Consider the following 16,762-nt stretch of genomic DNA (forward strand, 5'->3'; position numbering starts at 1 on the left):
TATTATTTCATCTATAAACTCTTGTAAAAATTTGGCAGCAGAGTCATCTGAGTCTGGACTTTCTTTAAGGGAACATTTAAAATTACAGATTCATTCTTTAAATGGTACAGAATTATTTCTGCTTCTTCCTGTGTCAGTTTTGATATGTTGTGCTTTTTGAGGAATTTGTTCATTTTATTTAAGTTATCAACTTTATTGGCATAAAGTTGCTTATAACCATTTTTTAAAGATTTTTTTATTTTTATTTTATTTTTTTTAATTTTTTTTTTTATTTATTTATGATAGTCACAGAGAGAGAGAGAGGCAGAGACACAGGCAGAGGGAAAAGCAGGCTCCATGCACCGGGAGCCCGACGTGGGATTCGATCCCGTGTCTCCAGGATCACGCCCTGGGCCAAAGGCAGGCGCTAAACCGCTGTGCCACCCAGGGATCCCAAGATTTATTTATTTTAGAGAGCATGCATGCATGTGAAAGTTGGAGGAGAGGGCAGAGCGAGAGAAAAGATCTCAAGCAGACTCCATGCTGAGCACAGAGCACAATTCAGGGCTTGATCCCAGACCCTGAGATCATGACCTAAGCTAAATTCAGGAATCAGATGGTTATTCGATAGAGCCACCCAGGAGCCCCCATTACCTTTTTTTAAAAAAAAAAATCATCCTTTTAACGTCTTTAGGGTCTGTAGTGATACATCTATTTTTCATTTCTGATGGTAACTTACATGTTTGTTCTCTATTCAAAAGTCAGTTTTGCTTGGAGCTGCCAACTTTATAAGGAACTTTTAGGTGGCTCAGCGGTTTGGTGCCTGCCTTCGGCCTAGGGTGTGATCCTGGAATCCCAGGATCAAGTCCCACATCAGGCTCCCTGCATGACTGTCTGTCATGAATAAGTAAAATCTTTTTTTTTTTTTAATTTTTTAAATTTATTTATGTTAGTCACACACACACAGAGAGAGAGAGAGAGAGAGAGAGAGAGAGAGGCAGAGACATAGGCAGAGGGAGAAGCAGGCTCCATGCACCGGGAGCCCGACGTGGGACTCGATCCCGGGTCTCCAGGATCGCGCCCTGGGCCAAAGGCAGGCACCAAACCGCTGCGCCACCCAGGGATCCCGAATAAGTAAAATCTATAAAAAAAGAGAACCTTTAGCTTTGATTTTTTTGTGTGTGTTATGCCTGCTTTCTGTTTTATTTCTATTCTTAATATTCCTTTCTGTGCTTTCTAAGCTTTTATAGTACCTTATTTTGGGGGTTTAATTTTTTCTTTTTTTAGCTTAAGAAGATGGAAGCTTAGATTATTTTAAACCTTTCATTTTAAATGCATATTTGAAGCTAAATATTTCTCTCTGCACTTCCCTTTAAACTCTGCTTTGGCTGGGGCCCCACATATTTTGAGGTGTTGTATTTTTATTGCTGTTCAGTTCAGAATGTTTCTAAATTCTGTTGTAAGCTTCCATCTTTAGCCACTGGGATATTTAGAAGTATGTTGTTAAATTTCCAAACTTTTGAGGATTTTTAAATTATTTTTGTTACTAATTTATAGTTTAATTTAGTATGGTTGGGGAACATACTAAGTGATTTCAGTCCTTTCAAGTTTTTTGAGATTCAGCATTGCTTCTAAAATGATGTTCTTGGGATGCCTGGGTAGCTCAGTGGTTGAATGTCTGCCTTTGGCTCAGGTCGTGATCCTGGGGTCCCTGGATCAAGTCCCACAGTGGGCTCCCCATGGGGAGGGAGCCTGCTTCACCCTCTATGTGTGTCTCTGTCTCTCTCTGTGTTTCTCATGAACAAATAAATAAATCTTTAAGAAAAGAAAAAAGGATGTTCTTTTTTTTAGGAGGACCATTTTAGGTAACTTAACTATTAGTAATAGAAGTCTCTAAAGTGGTTTTAAGTTAACTTTTTTTCCCAGGGATAAGTTAATTGAACAATTATTGAATGACTTGTTTTAAATAATATAATTAACTTGTTTTTATTTGAAGTCACTAAAGAAAAGGAAATTGCAATTTTTGGTATAAGGTTAATTTTTTTGTCAGATTTTTTTTTTTTTTTTTTGGTCAGATTTTTTAAGAGTATTATCTAAGAGTTTAAAAAGCCAACAGTCTGGCAATGTCTTGGTCCAGGTCCACATTCTTTGCATTTTGTTGATTTTTTCTTTTATATATGTGTATTCACAAGTATATCCTGCCAATCTGAAGATTTTCATCCACCTCAATGCTTGCTATGTTTTATTCTGCAAGTATAAACTGACCTGCTAAATTTGAACTGCTACTATTCTATTACTTCTTTGTTATATCTTATACATTCCTGAGCTGTTCTTGTTTGTGGTACCCATACAGCTTGCTTTATTCTCCGGATGTGTGTGTGAGCTTTTATGTGTGACTGTATTCTGAGGGACTGTTATTAGCTCATTCCTTTGAGTTATTTTTGGAATCATGGTCTTTTATCATTCAAGTAAGACCCCATACTTTGATTCAAGCTTTTATTATTTTGAAAATATTTTGGATATCTCCTAAGATATGTTAATACATGAAAATCACTTTTTTATGCATGTGTAGGTATTGTGGTTTATTTTATACAGCCTGTAAAGTTAAATGAAGCAAAAACAAACTATGAGAGTGAAGCCATTGAGTAAATGAGCTCTTCATCTGTGTAAGATTGTGTGTTAGGTGAGATTGCCAACCAGATTGTTAGCAAGACCCTAATGAATTATCATTTTGGTCCTCTCTTGAATCAGTATGTTCACTAGAGATCCAGAAGCACACATTTAGTAGAAAAGCCCAGCTGTGTATCTTTAGATGAAGAAGGCTAGTTAGTGCCCAACTGAATACATGGGAGAAGTCATGGTCCAGTGTGGAAAGGGTGGTGTTGAAATTGAATTTTCTACTAAGAAAAAGGAAAGGTAGGTAGGCAAGTTGAGAGGGTGTAAAGCAGTGCTGGTCCTTCCGGGAAGCAGGAAAAAAGGAAGGGCTGGGTCACTGTGCAACCGGACGATGTAGGCTTTGTAGTTGGAAGGATCCCAAAAGATAATGCTTGGAGGCAGAATTGCACCATGTGTTGGAAAAAGCTATAGAGCGTACTACTGAAGGTTTGGTTTTGCTACTGAGAACAACTAGGGCTGATTGCTTGAAAAATATTTTTAACTTTTCCTGTATCAAGTTTTCAGGGCCATCAGTTGTATTTTGGAATAGTGTGCTCCTTTTAACAGAGTGAGATTTCTCCTTCTGTGTTGGTGGTATACCAAATAGGTATTTCTGAACGTGTTGCTAATGGTAGGATTATTCCTAAGCAGTAGACTCCTTGTTTACTTTAGTGGCAGGAGGAAAGAACTATATCCAGCTGGTTAGTGGTTGTGAACTAGCTCACATCTCATGTATTTTCCTTGGCCTTTTAGGCTGCACATGGTCCGTCTGATGCTGTTGGAGAGACTACTGCAAACCTTGCCCCAGTTACGAAATGTTGGAGGTGTCCGGGCCATCCCGTACATGCAGGTATCCCACAGTTCCCCTGGGTCTGTCACATTATGGTTGGACCATCCTTCAGCATGTTCACGTCTCTCCTTTAGAAGCTCTGTAAGGCTTTGTTTGGTGTTAGGTTATAGAGTAATTGAATGCAATTTTGAATTGTAAGTTCTAGCCCTTAACTCTCTAGGTGAAAAGGCCAAGGTTCAGAGAATTTAAAAAGATGTCTGCAGTCATCCAGCTAGTTATTGACAGAGTTGGGAGCAGATGTCCGCCCCAGAGATTCTTAGTGTGTAGTGAGACTTTATTAACACAGTGTTGGAATGTGGTCTGGTAGTATTCTCTTACTAGCTGCCTTCCTCTTAGGCAGAAAATTCTTTACTTTTGAGCATAACACACTGCCCTTGTCAAGCCACCTTGGTTGGTTATAATGTAGTTTAGTCAATTCGTTTTGCACACTCTTTGCAAAACATTTTTGTGATGCTTACATATGGCATATACCAAAATTGGACTCTTTTTCTGACTCTGGACACTTAAACTTTGGATTTAGGACCTTTTCATGGATTACAGTTACTGTTGACAGGGCAGTCAGGAAGATTGGGATTTCTTCTGAACCCCCCTGCCTTTAGAGTTGTTTTTAGGGTCCTGGTGCTCATGTTACACCTCTCTCTTGACTTCCAGGTCATCCTGATGCTCACTACAGACCTGGATGGAGAAGATGAGAAAGACAAGGGGGCCCTGGACAACCTGCTCTCCCAGCTGATTGCTGAACTGGGCATGGACAAAAAGGTAAGACTGGTGAGTCCGGCCATGTGAGAGAGACTGATGTCTGTTCATGGTTTGTCATCCTTCTCTTAGAGGGACTTCATATCATTTCAGAGTAACCACCCACTAAGGGCTCCAGTTCTGTTGGTTCAACGAAAATGTTGGCAGTGCCTGTTTTGGCCTAGATTTCCTGTTAGATCTAGACGTAAATGAGGAACGGACCAAGTCCCTGCCTCTACAGACCTTTTGTAGCTCCCCAAGCTGAAAACAGTAAATTGGTTGTTTGTATCTTAATACAGCTTTTTAAGCGTGTTGGACTCTAGGTAATCCAGATGTATTCCATGGAGGCGTTGGCACCCATTTTGACTCTGATTTCATGTGAGGAACAGTTAGTGGTGATAGGCTGAAGGGAACCTTGTTAAGAGGATGCCTCAAGCTTAAAGTAAGCATGGGCTCCTGGGCTCTGTTCCTTTCTTCAGGACGTCTCCAGGAAGAATGAGCGCAGTGCCTTGAATGAAGTCCATCTGGTAGTAATGAGACTCCTGAGTGTCTTCATGTCCCGGACCAAATCCGGATCCAAGTCTTCTATATGTGAGGTACTATCACTTTGAGCACAGGGGTGTGGGGAAGGTAAGAGGCTTGTCTGGTTGGTGCTAGGGCTGAGGGGCAGAGGTGATAGTTAGAATATGCTGTTGTCACTCTAGAGGAAAAGGATTCTAAGCTGTCACCTCTTTAAGAGCAGAGCTGCCACCTTTTTCAGAATCTCTTCCAAGCCCTGATCTTTGCCAGCAGTTCCTCCAATGGAAGGGTTACAGGGTTTTTGGAAGTTCTATTATTGAAAGGTGGGGACTGTTCTGCAAGGCGCAGGGTGGCTAAGAGGATTCCCCTACTGTGTGTTGCTATAAGGTATGGTAATAAAGCAGAGAGAAAGCAGGGTGTGTGTGGTGGAAAGGAGATTAACACAAAGCAGAGAAGGTAGAAACGGAGACTGAACTGCATCCGATCTTAATGAGCTTATGAGCTGTGGGGTTTGCTGGGATTTGCAAGGCTCTCCTAATGGTTTTATTTACAGTGGCTTTTCTCCTGCTTTTTTATTCGTGTGATCACTTACCCCATCTCCTTTAGAAGCCAGTTTGCTGGGAGAGAGCCCCTATGGGGAGGGTGGGGTGCTGAAAGGTGCTTATAGTGGAAAGTTTTCCCTCTCTTTCTTGAAATGGGCTTCTTTTCTAATTGCCTAAGGGAAGAAGACAACCTGCCCCTCCCGGGAGAAGGGTTATCCAGTCCTTGTTCCCTTGGCCTCTAGCACGTATGTGATGATGAGTAGAGCTGGGGACTGGTTTTGACCAGCTCTTACCATGCCTTTATTGGAGAGAGTTTGTGGGGAGTGTTTGAGTTAGTGGGGAGACTTCTAACTCAGGAGACAGACTCACTCCCCCCAACAGCCCACTCTGAGGCTGGCACCAGTTCTATCCCCCACCCTTGCCCAGTTCTCTTATAAGCCGGTCTGACCCCCTCCCTGTTGCCCCCAGTCATCTTCCCTCATCTCCAGCGCCACAGCAGCGGCCCTGCTGAGCTCTGGCGCCGTGGACTACTGCCTGCATGTGCTCAAATCCCTGCTAGAATACTGGAAGAGCCAGCAGAATGATGAGGAGCCGGTGGCTACTAGCCAGTTGCTGAAACCACACACAACTTCGTCCCCACCCGACATGAGCCCGTTCTTCCTCCGCCAGTATGTGAAGGTGAGGCCTTTCCCTGAACAGAGGACTGCTCCTGCCTTCCTCCAGAGCATTCTCTTCACTCTCCATGAGTACAGTGAAGGATTCAAGGACAAGGAGTTGCAAGAGGCAGACAGTGTGCCCTGGGGGACTTTGCTTTCAGGGCAGTTTAGTGGATGACCACTTCTTCCAACCTACTGGGGTTCAGAGTCCTATCACTTTGTAAAGTGGAACTGAATGAAATCAGACAGGCCTGTCCTTTGACATTAATAAGCTCATTAGAAAAAGGTGAGAGGGATCCCTGGGTGGCTCAGCAGTTTAGCACCTGCCTTTGGCCCGGGGCACGATCCTGGAGACCCGGGGTCGAGTCCCACATCGGGCTCCCTGCATGGAGCCTGCTTCTCCCTCTGCCTGTGTCTCTGCCTCTCTCTCTGTCTCTCTGTCTCTCTATCATGAATAAATAAATAAAATCTTTAAAAAAAAAAAAAAAGGAAAGAAAAAGGTGAGAAGGCACGGGGTAATGTCAGAGGTGGATCGTGTCTGTGTGGGGGGTGAGGGGGGACTCCCCCTGCTGGTGTCAGAGGCCCTTTAGTAGGGAGTTGGTTTAGAAGATGGGCTTTCTGGGATGCCTGGGTGGCTTAGCGGTTGAGCATCTGCCTATGGCTCAGGGAGTGACCCTGGATTCCCAGGATCATGTCCCACATCAGACTCCTTGCATGGAGCTTGCTTCTCCTCCCTCTCCCTGGTATCTTTGTCTCTTTTTCTGTGTCTCTCAGGAGTAAATAAATAGAATCTTAAAAAAAGGAAAAAAAAATAGAAGATGGGCTTTCTGATCAGGTGAGTTTGAGAACAGGCATTCCCACTTTCTAGCCATGAAGCTCAGACAAGTTATGTGTAGCTTTTGCATGCCTCAGGTTCATACCTGGAAAATGAGACTCCACATGGGGTCTCCTGTGTGGGGTTGTTGTGCTGTGACATAGTAAAGCCCAGTGCTAGGCGCCTGCTGGTCCGGTCTGGGTTAGTCATCACCGCCACTTCTGCACATTTGCATTTGGGGGTGGCTCGAGCTATGTTCCTCACTGCACACTCCCAACTGGTTTTACTAAGACAGGGTATATAACAGGTGTAAAATGTGAATCACATCATGTCCTTCTACTCTTTTAACCCTTTCTTGGTTTTCAGTGAATTTGGGGTCAAAAAGTTCTTTTGAGGACCCAGCCATCTACTTTCTCTAGCTGTGTTACTACAGCACCCCAGTAGCACGCAGCCCCCTATCCTGTGCTTTTCCCCAGATGTGGCATGTTGCCTTCTTGCTTTCTGTTCTCCTGAATTTCTCTCCCTCTGTATCACTTCTTCCCCTCTAAGCTAATTGCTAGTCCTTTAAGACCCAGCTCACGCACTGGATCTTGGGAAAACCCTCCCCAAAATGCCCTTCCTACAAGTGGGGTCAAAATGGCTTTTCCCCAGGTCCCCAGAGAGCCCTGTGCACACATGTGGAAGCTTCCCCTTGTTTGCACCCCCAGTGCTTGGCAAAGACTTGAGTAACTGGCGATTCAATATATGAGACACATTGTGCCCCAAACTCTTGCAGGCTCTTTCCAGAACCATGCAGCCTGCAGGACAACTGCCACTTAAGTGATCCTAGCCACCCTGATTCATTTATTTATTTTTAAAAGACTTATTTATTTCAGAAAGAGAGAGAGCGTGTGCGGTGTAGGGTCATGCATGCAGGTGAGGGGAGGGGCACAGGAAGAGGGAGAGAGAATCTTCAAGGAGACTCCCCTCTGAGCACAGAGCCCGAGGCAGAGCTCCATCCCAGAACCCTGAGATCATGACCTGAGCCCAAACCAAGAATTGGTTGCTTAACCAACTGAGCCACCCAGGTCCCCCTGTTCTGGTTTATTTAATTGTCTCTTATCCTAGAAGGTTTTGGTTCTAGGGAATAGACCGTGCATCTCTCAGAGAAAGTCAGAAATCCTCCACCACCACTGTTTTCCCCATTTTTTCCCATTAGAAGTTTAATTTTCGTGTAAGCAGAGTATAATCAGTGCAAAGTCCACAGTGTGAAATTTTGGAACTTTGAGGACAAGTGAGATCTGTGTCCCCTGGAGCCCTGGGTCCTTGCTAGTTTTAAACCAAGCTGTCAGGCCGTGATGGCCCCAGCTTTGGAAGGTACTGTTTACCAGCTCCAATATAAGCTATGCCTAATGAGCAGTAAACCAGCCCTTTTCCAAACTGTGGCTGTGGACAATTGTCCGTCGCAGGTTCTTACGCAGATGTTCTTCCCACAGGGTCATGCTGCTGATGTGTTTGAGGCCTACACTCAGCTTCTCACAGAGATGGTCCTGAGGCTTCCTTACCAAATCAAGAAGATTGCCGATACCAACTCTAGAATCCCGCCTCCTGTCTTTGATCATTCATGGTTTTACTTTCTCTCAGAGGTAAGTGAAGGCCCAGGCAGTGGGGAGGAAAGAACACATCAGTTGTGACAGCTTTTTTTTTTTTTAAGATTTTATTTATTTATTCATGAGAACACACACACACAGATAGAGGTAGAGAGAGAGAGAAAGAGAGAGGGGCAGACTCCATGCAGGGAGCCTGACATGGGATTCGACCTTGGGTCTCCAGGATCACGCCCTGGGCTGAAGGTGACACTAAACCGCTGAGCCACTGGGCTGCCCTGTGACCCTGTGACAGCCTTTTTTAAAAAAAATTTATTTATTTGAGAGCGAGCGCATGCATGTGCATGTCAGGGGGAGAGGCAGAAGGAGCCAGAGAGTCAGACTTCCCACTGAGCAGGGAGCCTGATGCAGAGCTCGATCCCAGGACCCAGGATCATGACCTGAGCCAAAGGCAGAAGTTTAACCGACTGAGCCACCTAGGCACCCTGGCTCTGACAGCCTTTATGGCCTCCTTCCGTCCTCACCGGCAGAAGTGTTTCCCCCAGTAGCACCCCTCACACTGTTTAGGTCTTTTCCCAGGTGTGCTGAATGGTGAAACCATGGAAGGTGGATGTCAAAACAAGCTATAGCTTTAGTTTCTGATTCTGTGTATATAACTTTTTTTGCCATGATGGTAAGGGATGGGTTTAATAATTTGGGACTCTGTCTGGAAACAGAAAATAGACTAAACTACAGAGATTTTAACACAGGGAACTGGTTGAACGGTCATTGAAGAACCAAAAAAAAAAAAAAACCCCACAGTGAACAGAGAAACAGTAACTGTAGGCAGCAGGCATCAGAAGCCCTGTGTCTGAAGTGGAGTCGGCCTGGTGGGCCTGAGGAGGGGTGCTGTAGCTGGTATCCCAGGAGCTCTGAGAGGACATGATGCAGTTGATTCTGGAAGTACGGGAAGATGCTGATGATTAGAACCAATTGTGGATGGTTTGTCCTTAAACACCAAAGAGCTGATGGAGGCTGCCAGAGCGAAGGGCTGCTACCAGGATAGCAGGCAGACAGGAAGGAGCTAATGGTTTTTCCTTGTACTCTCTCATGCCTGTTTTTGTTCCCTATTGGCAGGACTTGAGGGGGAGCCAGCTGTCAGAGAAGCATAGTTAGTACACTTCTGGACTGGCTATTGCAGAGCAGCGTGTGATGGGTGGGGTTAGAGGCAGCTGAGGGATGCGAGCTTAAGATTAGCTGCCATCACAGCAAGTTTGAGATTAACTCTGGGAAGAATAGGCTATTAGCATACCCGCGGTGACCATTTCAGGTTATATGGATGGAACAACTCAACCTCTTCTCCACCTCTTTAACCTGAAAGAGAGATTCTGAGTATGTTTTCCTGACCATTTCACTCTGGGTATGCTGGAGCAGAGGCTAGCTTCCCTGTAGATTCCAGAACCTTCCCAGTAAGAGAGCAGGAATATTACTGTTTCTCCCTCTTTGACAGCTTTCTCATGCCCATGTCAGGAATACTGAAGTTCACTGGAGGCTAGCTTGGCCATGAGGAAATAGCTTGGTGTGTGTTTCTTACCACTTTTCACTAACAGTTCATGAAAGCCCAGGGAGCCACTGGTGGTACACTTCCTAAGCCCTTAATTCTTTGTGTTGCCTTTCTTCTCAAGTACCTGATGATCCAGCAAACTCCCTTTGTGCGTCGTCAAGTCCGCAAACTTCTGCTCTTCATCTGTGGGTCAAAGGAAAAGTATCGCCAGCTCCGGGATTTGCACACCCTGGACTCCCACGTGCGTGGGATCAAGAAGCTGCTGGAGGAACAAGGGATATTCCTCCGGGCAAGTGTGGTTACAGCCAGCTCAGGCTCTGCCTTGCAGTATGACACACTCATCAGCCTGGTATGAGGGGTGAGGGGTATGGTGGGATAGGGAGAGGGCTTGTGATGAGAGTCAGGTAGGCAATAGGATGGATTGGTATAGGGCTTTTATGTACTCAGAGAATGTCAGCAGCCACAGTTGAGTTCAGGGTGGATCCATCACATGTATATTAAAGCATCACATGTATATTAAGTGTGGTTGGCTTCAAGATCTGAGATAACCCCCTCACCATCCCCACTCCACTTGGTAGTGGTTCCATCATGAGGAGGAGTAGCTTGGGCTTATTCCTGTGTCATTGGCTCATATGGATAGGATAGGATCAACCTGGAATTTGCAAATCTCTGATTTTTGTCCTTGAATACTAAAGAAATGATGTGCCTGAAGATGTTCGGATTTTGGGGATCGAACTGAATATATTGCATGGGAGCCTCTAGATGAGAATATCTTTGGTATCACGTATACTCTAAAACTCTTGTCCTTACAGTTGTTTTTTCAACAAGAGAAAAGTAAACTGGGAGGGTAGGAAGAAAAGAAAAAAAGGGAAACTGGATCATAGTTTCCCATCATGGCCTATCTTTCCTGCTGTGTTAATGAGTGGTGTGAAGGGTCCCTGAAAACAAAGGGTATTTGTGTGGTGGCTCACCGGGGCACAGGATCACCCTCAAGGGAGAGCATGTTTGGTATGGCACAGGCCAATTGGTGGGCTTACTCATTCTGGCAATTGGTTTCCCTTTCAGATGGAGCACCTGAAGGCTTGTGCAGAGATTGCTGCCCAGCGAACCGTCAACTGGCAGAAATTCTGCATCAAAGACGATTGTAAGCAGGGCAGCTCCTTTCAGTGCCTATTTGTTCATCCCTTTGAGAACTACTTATTGAAGCCTGCCCTGTGCCAAGCACTGAACTGGATGCCAGGGATAGGGCTGTGAACAAGACACATAGCTAGAACTCTGCCTAGCTAAGAAGACCAGTCAAAACTTGAGATTGATAAGGGTCAGATGCAAAATTGGGGGTACTAGGGGGGCACAGTAGGAGTAGCTGACCTCCAGTTTGTGGAGCTACAGCTAAAGAGGAGCCTGTGGAGTTAGAGAATCGTCTTATTGAAAGAAGTGGGGCTAGGTAGCTGTCAGGACATTTACTAGGTTATTTGTGCACAAGGTGTGAATTCTGGGCAGCATCTGGTAGAGAAGATTCAGAACGCCAGCTGGTGGGGTGGGGGCAGTCCCAGCATGTGCTGATGTGGCCCCTGCAGCACCTCTGTCCAGCACATTTGTCTCTGAGCTGAGACCCGTCTCCTCTGCCTGCAGCCGTCCTGTACTTCCTCCTCCAAGTCAGCTTCCTGGTGGATGAGGGGGTGTCCCCAGTACTGCTGCAGCTGCTCTCCTGTGCCCTGTGTGGCAGCAAAGTCCTTGCCGCGCTGGCAGCCTCGGCGGGCTCCTCGAGTGCCTCCTCTTCCACAGCCCCTGTGGCTGCCAGTTCTGGTCAGGCCACGACACAGTCCAAGTCGTCTACAAAGAAAAGCAAGAAAGAAGAAAAGGAAAAGGAGAAAGAGGGTAAACGTTACTCTCTTACCTTGGTGACCAGGGCAATGTGTTCTGATTTCTTGGAGCACATGGTTTATGGTCCTCCTTGGAAAGGGCTTTTATCCCTATTTACTAGGACCTGACAGCTCAGAGGCTGTCCAGTATCTAGTTTTGGTTCCATTGTCAATTACACCTTGATCATGTGGATTCCATACCAAAGAAAGGTGAGAGTGCACTAAACATTTTTAGTAACCCAAGTTTTCCCATGAAGTAATACAGGACACCTGCCTTGTGGAGAGGTTGTGAGCCTCAAATGATGCTTGTAAACATGCCTGGTAAACTGTTAAATCTCTACACATGGAAGTGTTTTGGCTGATTTCTTACTATCAGGAAGGCAAAAGCCTTTCTGTTTTACTGTTTCTCATGGTCTGTGGAGTCCTGGGATGGGTGATTAAGGGTGGAGAGCAGTGCAGGCGGTTTACATTCTCCCAGTTAATTCTTCAGACAGCTGTTTCAGGGAGCAAACCCCTGAAAGGAGATTCCCCCCTCTAGGGTAGCTGTATGTGTGCTCAGGGCCAGGCCTGTGTCAGCACTTCGTCCTGTGCTTTTTTGGTAGCAGTATTATTGCTGGTCTCATATGGGGCTGGCCTTTTGTTCTCCAGTAAACAAGTTAAAGTTGTTTTCAAATTAAAATCATTTAGTTGAAACTCTTAGAAATGGACTGAACTGCCTCCGTCTCCATCTGGTAGTAACAGCTTTGAGACCCTAGAGCACATTTCCTGCTTTCCAGTCCTCAGTCCTCCCCTGATTTTGCAGGTGAGAGCTCAGGCAGCCAGGAGGACCAGCTGTGCACAGCTCTGGTGAACCAGCTGAACAAATTTGCAGATAAGGAGACCTTGGTTCAGTTCCTGCGTTGTTTCCTGTTAGAGTCCAATTCTTCTTCGGTGCGCTGGCAGGCCCACTGTCTGACCCTGCATATCTACAGGTAGGGTCCCAGGGTTCATTTTGGCAGTCTGCATGGGTCCAGGATCCCAGTGGACAATGTAGTTCTGTCTTGCTTTACATCACACATTCACAGTCCCAGTGTCAGTATTTATATCAGCCTGGGTCTTCTTGACTATTATAGATGTCTGCATCAAGTTATCTGCCTTTAAAGTGATGTTTTAAGTAAGAAATGATCATTTTTCCTGAGAGGGCTGTGTTTACAAGTTTGTAAAGCGACCAGGCTTCACTCTTTAGGCTACCTTCTGAAGATAGGAAAGATTGGAGCTATGCCTGTTAGGATCTACTGCCCAAAGAGTGCAGAAACAATTCAAACTTAACCCCTGGTTGTGGGGAGGTAGATATGTATATCTATAAAAATGGTACTTGGGCCTAGTTGATGAATAAAAAGAACCACAAGGTTTTCTGCTGATTGGTAATACGAACTATCCTTTATCTACAGAAACTCTAGTAAATCTCAACAGGAACTTCTGTTAGATCTGATGTGGTCCATATGGCCAGAACTCCCAGCCTATGGTCGTAAGGCTGCCCAGTTTGTGGACCTACTAGGATATTTCTCCTTGAAAACCCCACAAACGGAGAAGAAGGTAACAATTGACATATGGTCAGAGGGGCTGACTTGGCATATTTGACCTTTTTTTCTTTTGAGTTAAGAACATCATCAACCCGCATAGGGAGTGCATATGTGAAATCTTTTTAGGTGTATGGTAAGCACTGCCAACATACATACCACACAGATAACATATGTTAGCAAATAAGTACAGGCTCAATTTGCCTTAGCCAACAGGAGGTAATCAGGTGGGGAGGAAAATGCAACCCATTAAAGTTGCTTTAGGAAAGAAGGTGTACCCCAGGTTTTCCTGGCAGCCCTGATGACATCCCTAAAAGTGTCTCTGCAATTGGATAACCATTTCATGACTTCTCCTTGGGAATAGAAATTATTTTCATGTACAGGGTCTAGAGAGATGGCTGTCACTAAAGATTGTTGGACACTTGTAGGAGTTAGGCCCAGCCTTGTATGATTTTACGTGGGGGCTGAGAGGCCTGGTGCTTCTTGGACAGTATCAGCTAGACAGAAGACAGAAGTCTTTGCCAGTAAGACTTTCCCTTGGGCTTTAACTGTGGCCTTTTTTTATTGACTTCTGTTTCAGTTGAAGGAGTATTCACAGAAGGCTGTGGAAATTCTGCGGACCCAAAACCACATTCTTACCAACCATCCCAACTCCAATATTTACAAGTGAGCTTGTTCTGCTTTCTCCCTGTTTGAAGTCCCAGTTGCTATTTCCACATTGGTTGGCCTTTACATAAGAATCAATACATCTCTGCCTAGTTGGTTTTCGAATCCCTCCCATGTAGCTGAGGCCATGTGCCCATGGGGTACTCAAAATGTGACTGCTAAATTAAGTCTTGGTAAGCAGAAATTTGAGAATGTCTCAATTTCAAGTGTCTAAGTCTAAATCAGATAAGTTTACAGAAAATAGCTATATTAAAAAAAACTTTTGAAAGACTATTTGCTGGTTAAACAAGCTGTTATTTCTTTAGTTTTAATAGTGACTTTTTTTCCCTCTAAACTTCATTGAGGTATAATTTATATATCACAAAAATCACCTATTTTTAGTATACAATTCAGTGATTTTTTTTTAGTAAATCTAATTGTGACTCTTCTTGGAGTCAAATTTTAATGTCACTTTTTAGGATTCCTCTGACCTCAGAACAGCTCAGAAATAGGAACCATCTTGGTAAATTGGTTGAAATTCCCTTCCTGTGACGTCTAAGCCCTATTGGGAGTTCTCACTTCCCCTTATGTTCTTACTAGGGTGGGGCTCACTTCAGGGAATGTTGAGCAGTGGCTCATTCATGGCTTCTTCGTGAAGCTCAGTGCTTTCTAAGATGAAGATTTCCTTATGCTGAGACTGGTTTCTTCCTTAGCACCTTGTCTGGCTTAGTGGAATTTGATGGCTATTACCTGGAGAGCGATCCCTGCCTGGTGTGTAATAATCCAGAGGTGCCGTTCTGTGTAAGTGCCGTCTTCAACAGGGGCAGTCATGAGGCTTGCAGGGCTAGTGGGTTTCTTGTTACTGGAGCTTGAGTGTGGCCACATAGGTGTTTGGTCACTGGTGGTATGGCATGCTTACTTGCCACACTTAACCACCCTTAATAGAAACTTTATCCATGGATGAAGAGTGGGTTACAGTGATCAGTTTTGAAGAAGGCAGGATGAGCCAGTTACCTTGAACTGATACAATGTTTTGTGTGTACTCCTGTGTTTAGTATATCAAGCTGTCTTCCATTAAAGTGGACACGCGGTACACCACAACCCAGCAGGTTGTGAAGCTCATCGGCAGCCACACCATCAGCAAAGTGACAGTGAAAATTGGAGATCTGAAACGGACAAAGATGGTGCGGACCATCAACCTCTATTACAACAACCGGACTGTGCAGGCCATCGTAGAGTTAAAAAACAAGTAAGGGCTCCTCAGACTTGGGAAGGGGCAGCTTGTAAGGCTTTGCTGGCTCTGATTGCTAGAATCGGGTAAAGCAGCATATCCGTAGGGATTGGTAGGATCTTCTTACCCCCTTGCGTCATGACGCAGACAAAAGTGAGACACAGTTCCTAAGGGTGTTGACAAAGGTTCTTTTAAAATCATGTCCATGGGGATCCCTGGGTGGCGCAGCGGTTTGGCGCCTGCCTTTGGCCCAGGGCGCAATCCTGGAGACCCAGGATCGAATCCCACGTCGGGCTTCCGGTGCATGGAGCCTGCTTCTCCCTCTGCCTGTGTCTCTGCCTCTCTCTCTCTCTCTCTCTGTGTGTGACTATCATAAATAAATAAAAATTAAAAAAAAAAAGAAGAGACATTCTCTTTAAAAAAAAAAAAAAAAAAAAACAAAATCATGTCCATGGATGGGGATCCCTGGGTGGCTCAGTGATTTAGCGTCTGCCTTCGGCCCAGGGCGTGATCCTGGAGTCCCAGGATCGAGTCTCACATCGGGTTCCCTGCATGGAGTCTGCTACTCCCTCTCCCTGTGTCTCTGCCTCTCTCTTTCTGGGTCTCTCATAAATAAATAAATAAAATCTATGTGTGTATGCATACATATGTGTATACATAGATAAATAATAATAAATTAAAAATAATAAAATCATGTCCAGTGGAGCCTTTGGGGTCTCAGGAAGCAATTCACAGCCTTCCTTGGGAGGGGAAGCTGAGTGAGGGAACTTCAGGCTCCTCCTACTCATGTTAATTAGGGCAGTTCTAGTTTTCTATAACATCTGTATTGGGAAGTAGTTGTCATTTTTTCAGTTAAGACACTGTTTTCTTGCTCATGGAGCAGGCAGTAAGTCTCAAGAAGCTCCTCTAGTACGCAGGCTGTCCTTCCATTTCCACATGTACCTTCCCTCTATATCTGCCCAAGTTGGATCTTTCTAGCTCACATCTTCCAGTGTCTGAGTGGGGGCATGTCGTTTGTGGGCCAAAGAAGGCATCAGCGTGGGTTATAGTGTTGACTCCCAGAAACCGATCTCTTGTTGAAATCTCAGGCACTGCTGTTGGGCAGAGGACGTGGGGAGGTGCTGCTTGAATAGTAAGACTTTTGGGGCTGTTGTGCACAGAATGGAAGTATTGGTATCACTCTGAGCGGCAGAGTAAAGCTAGAGTTTACCACATCATTGGACGGCTGCTAGGAGCACTGCCTGCAGGAAGTTTTCTTCCTTTGAGGAGTAGCTAACATTGGTGACCTGCAAGTAGAAGCTGCTCACTGGGATAACCCACCGCCTTTGGAGGAGGTGGATTTCATTTTGTGTCGTGTAGCATCGGTGCAGCAGCTGGAAGCTCAGACTCTGTAGTAAGACCGTGGGTTTACACCCCCGCCCTCCTACCTGTCTCGACATGGGAGTTGTGCTGCCTTTGTTTCTTTAACTGTAAAATGGAGATAAGTCCACTCTTAGGGTGTTATTTTGAGGATTAGAACTAGTTTAGTGTATGTAATGTGCTGAGAACAGAGCCTAGCACATATTAAGTGCCCAATAAATATTACC

At 45.0% G+C, this 16,762-nt stretch overlaps 1 protein-coding gene across 5 annotated transcripts in view; it reads left to right on the forward strand.

The window, feature by feature from the left end:
- The window catches only part of UBR4 (ubiquitin protein ligase E3 component n-recognin 4), a 132,806-nt gene that overhangs the window by 74,279 nt on the left and 41,765 nt on the right, over positions 1-16,762 (forward strand). For all 5 annotated transcript variants that reach the window (XM_072828086.1, XM_072828088.1, XM_072828090.1 and 2 more), the window contains 13 exons: positions 3,388-3,484; positions 4,136-4,243; positions 4,699-4,815; positions 5,749-5,958; positions 8,226-8,375; positions 10,001-10,228; positions 10,945-11,023; positions 11,512-11,757; positions 12,544-12,712; positions 13,172-13,316; positions 13,881-13,966; positions 14,659-14,746; positions 15,001-15,194. In XM_072828086.1, the coding sequence (XP_072684187.1) occupies positions 3,388-3,484; positions 4,136-4,243; positions 4,699-4,815; positions 5,749-5,958; positions 8,226-8,375; positions 10,001-10,228; positions 10,945-11,023; positions 11,512-11,757; positions 12,544-12,712; positions 13,172-13,316; positions 13,881-13,966; positions 14,659-14,746; positions 15,001-15,194 (1,917 nt within the window). The remainder of the gene's footprint in view (positions 1-3,387; positions 3,485-4,135; positions 4,244-4,698; positions 4,816-5,748; positions 5,959-8,225; positions 8,376-10,000; positions 10,229-10,944; positions 11,024-11,511; positions 11,758-12,543; positions 12,713-13,171; positions 13,317-13,880; positions 13,967-14,658; positions 14,747-15,000; positions 15,195-16,762) is intronic.

Source organism: Canis lupus, chromosome 5 (assembly GCF_048164855.1).
Source record: "Canis lupus baileyi chromosome 5, mCanLup2.hap1, whole genome shotgun sequence".
NCBI classification, from domain to species: Eukaryota; Metazoa; Chordata; class Mammalia; order Carnivora; family Canidae; genus Canis; species Canis lupus.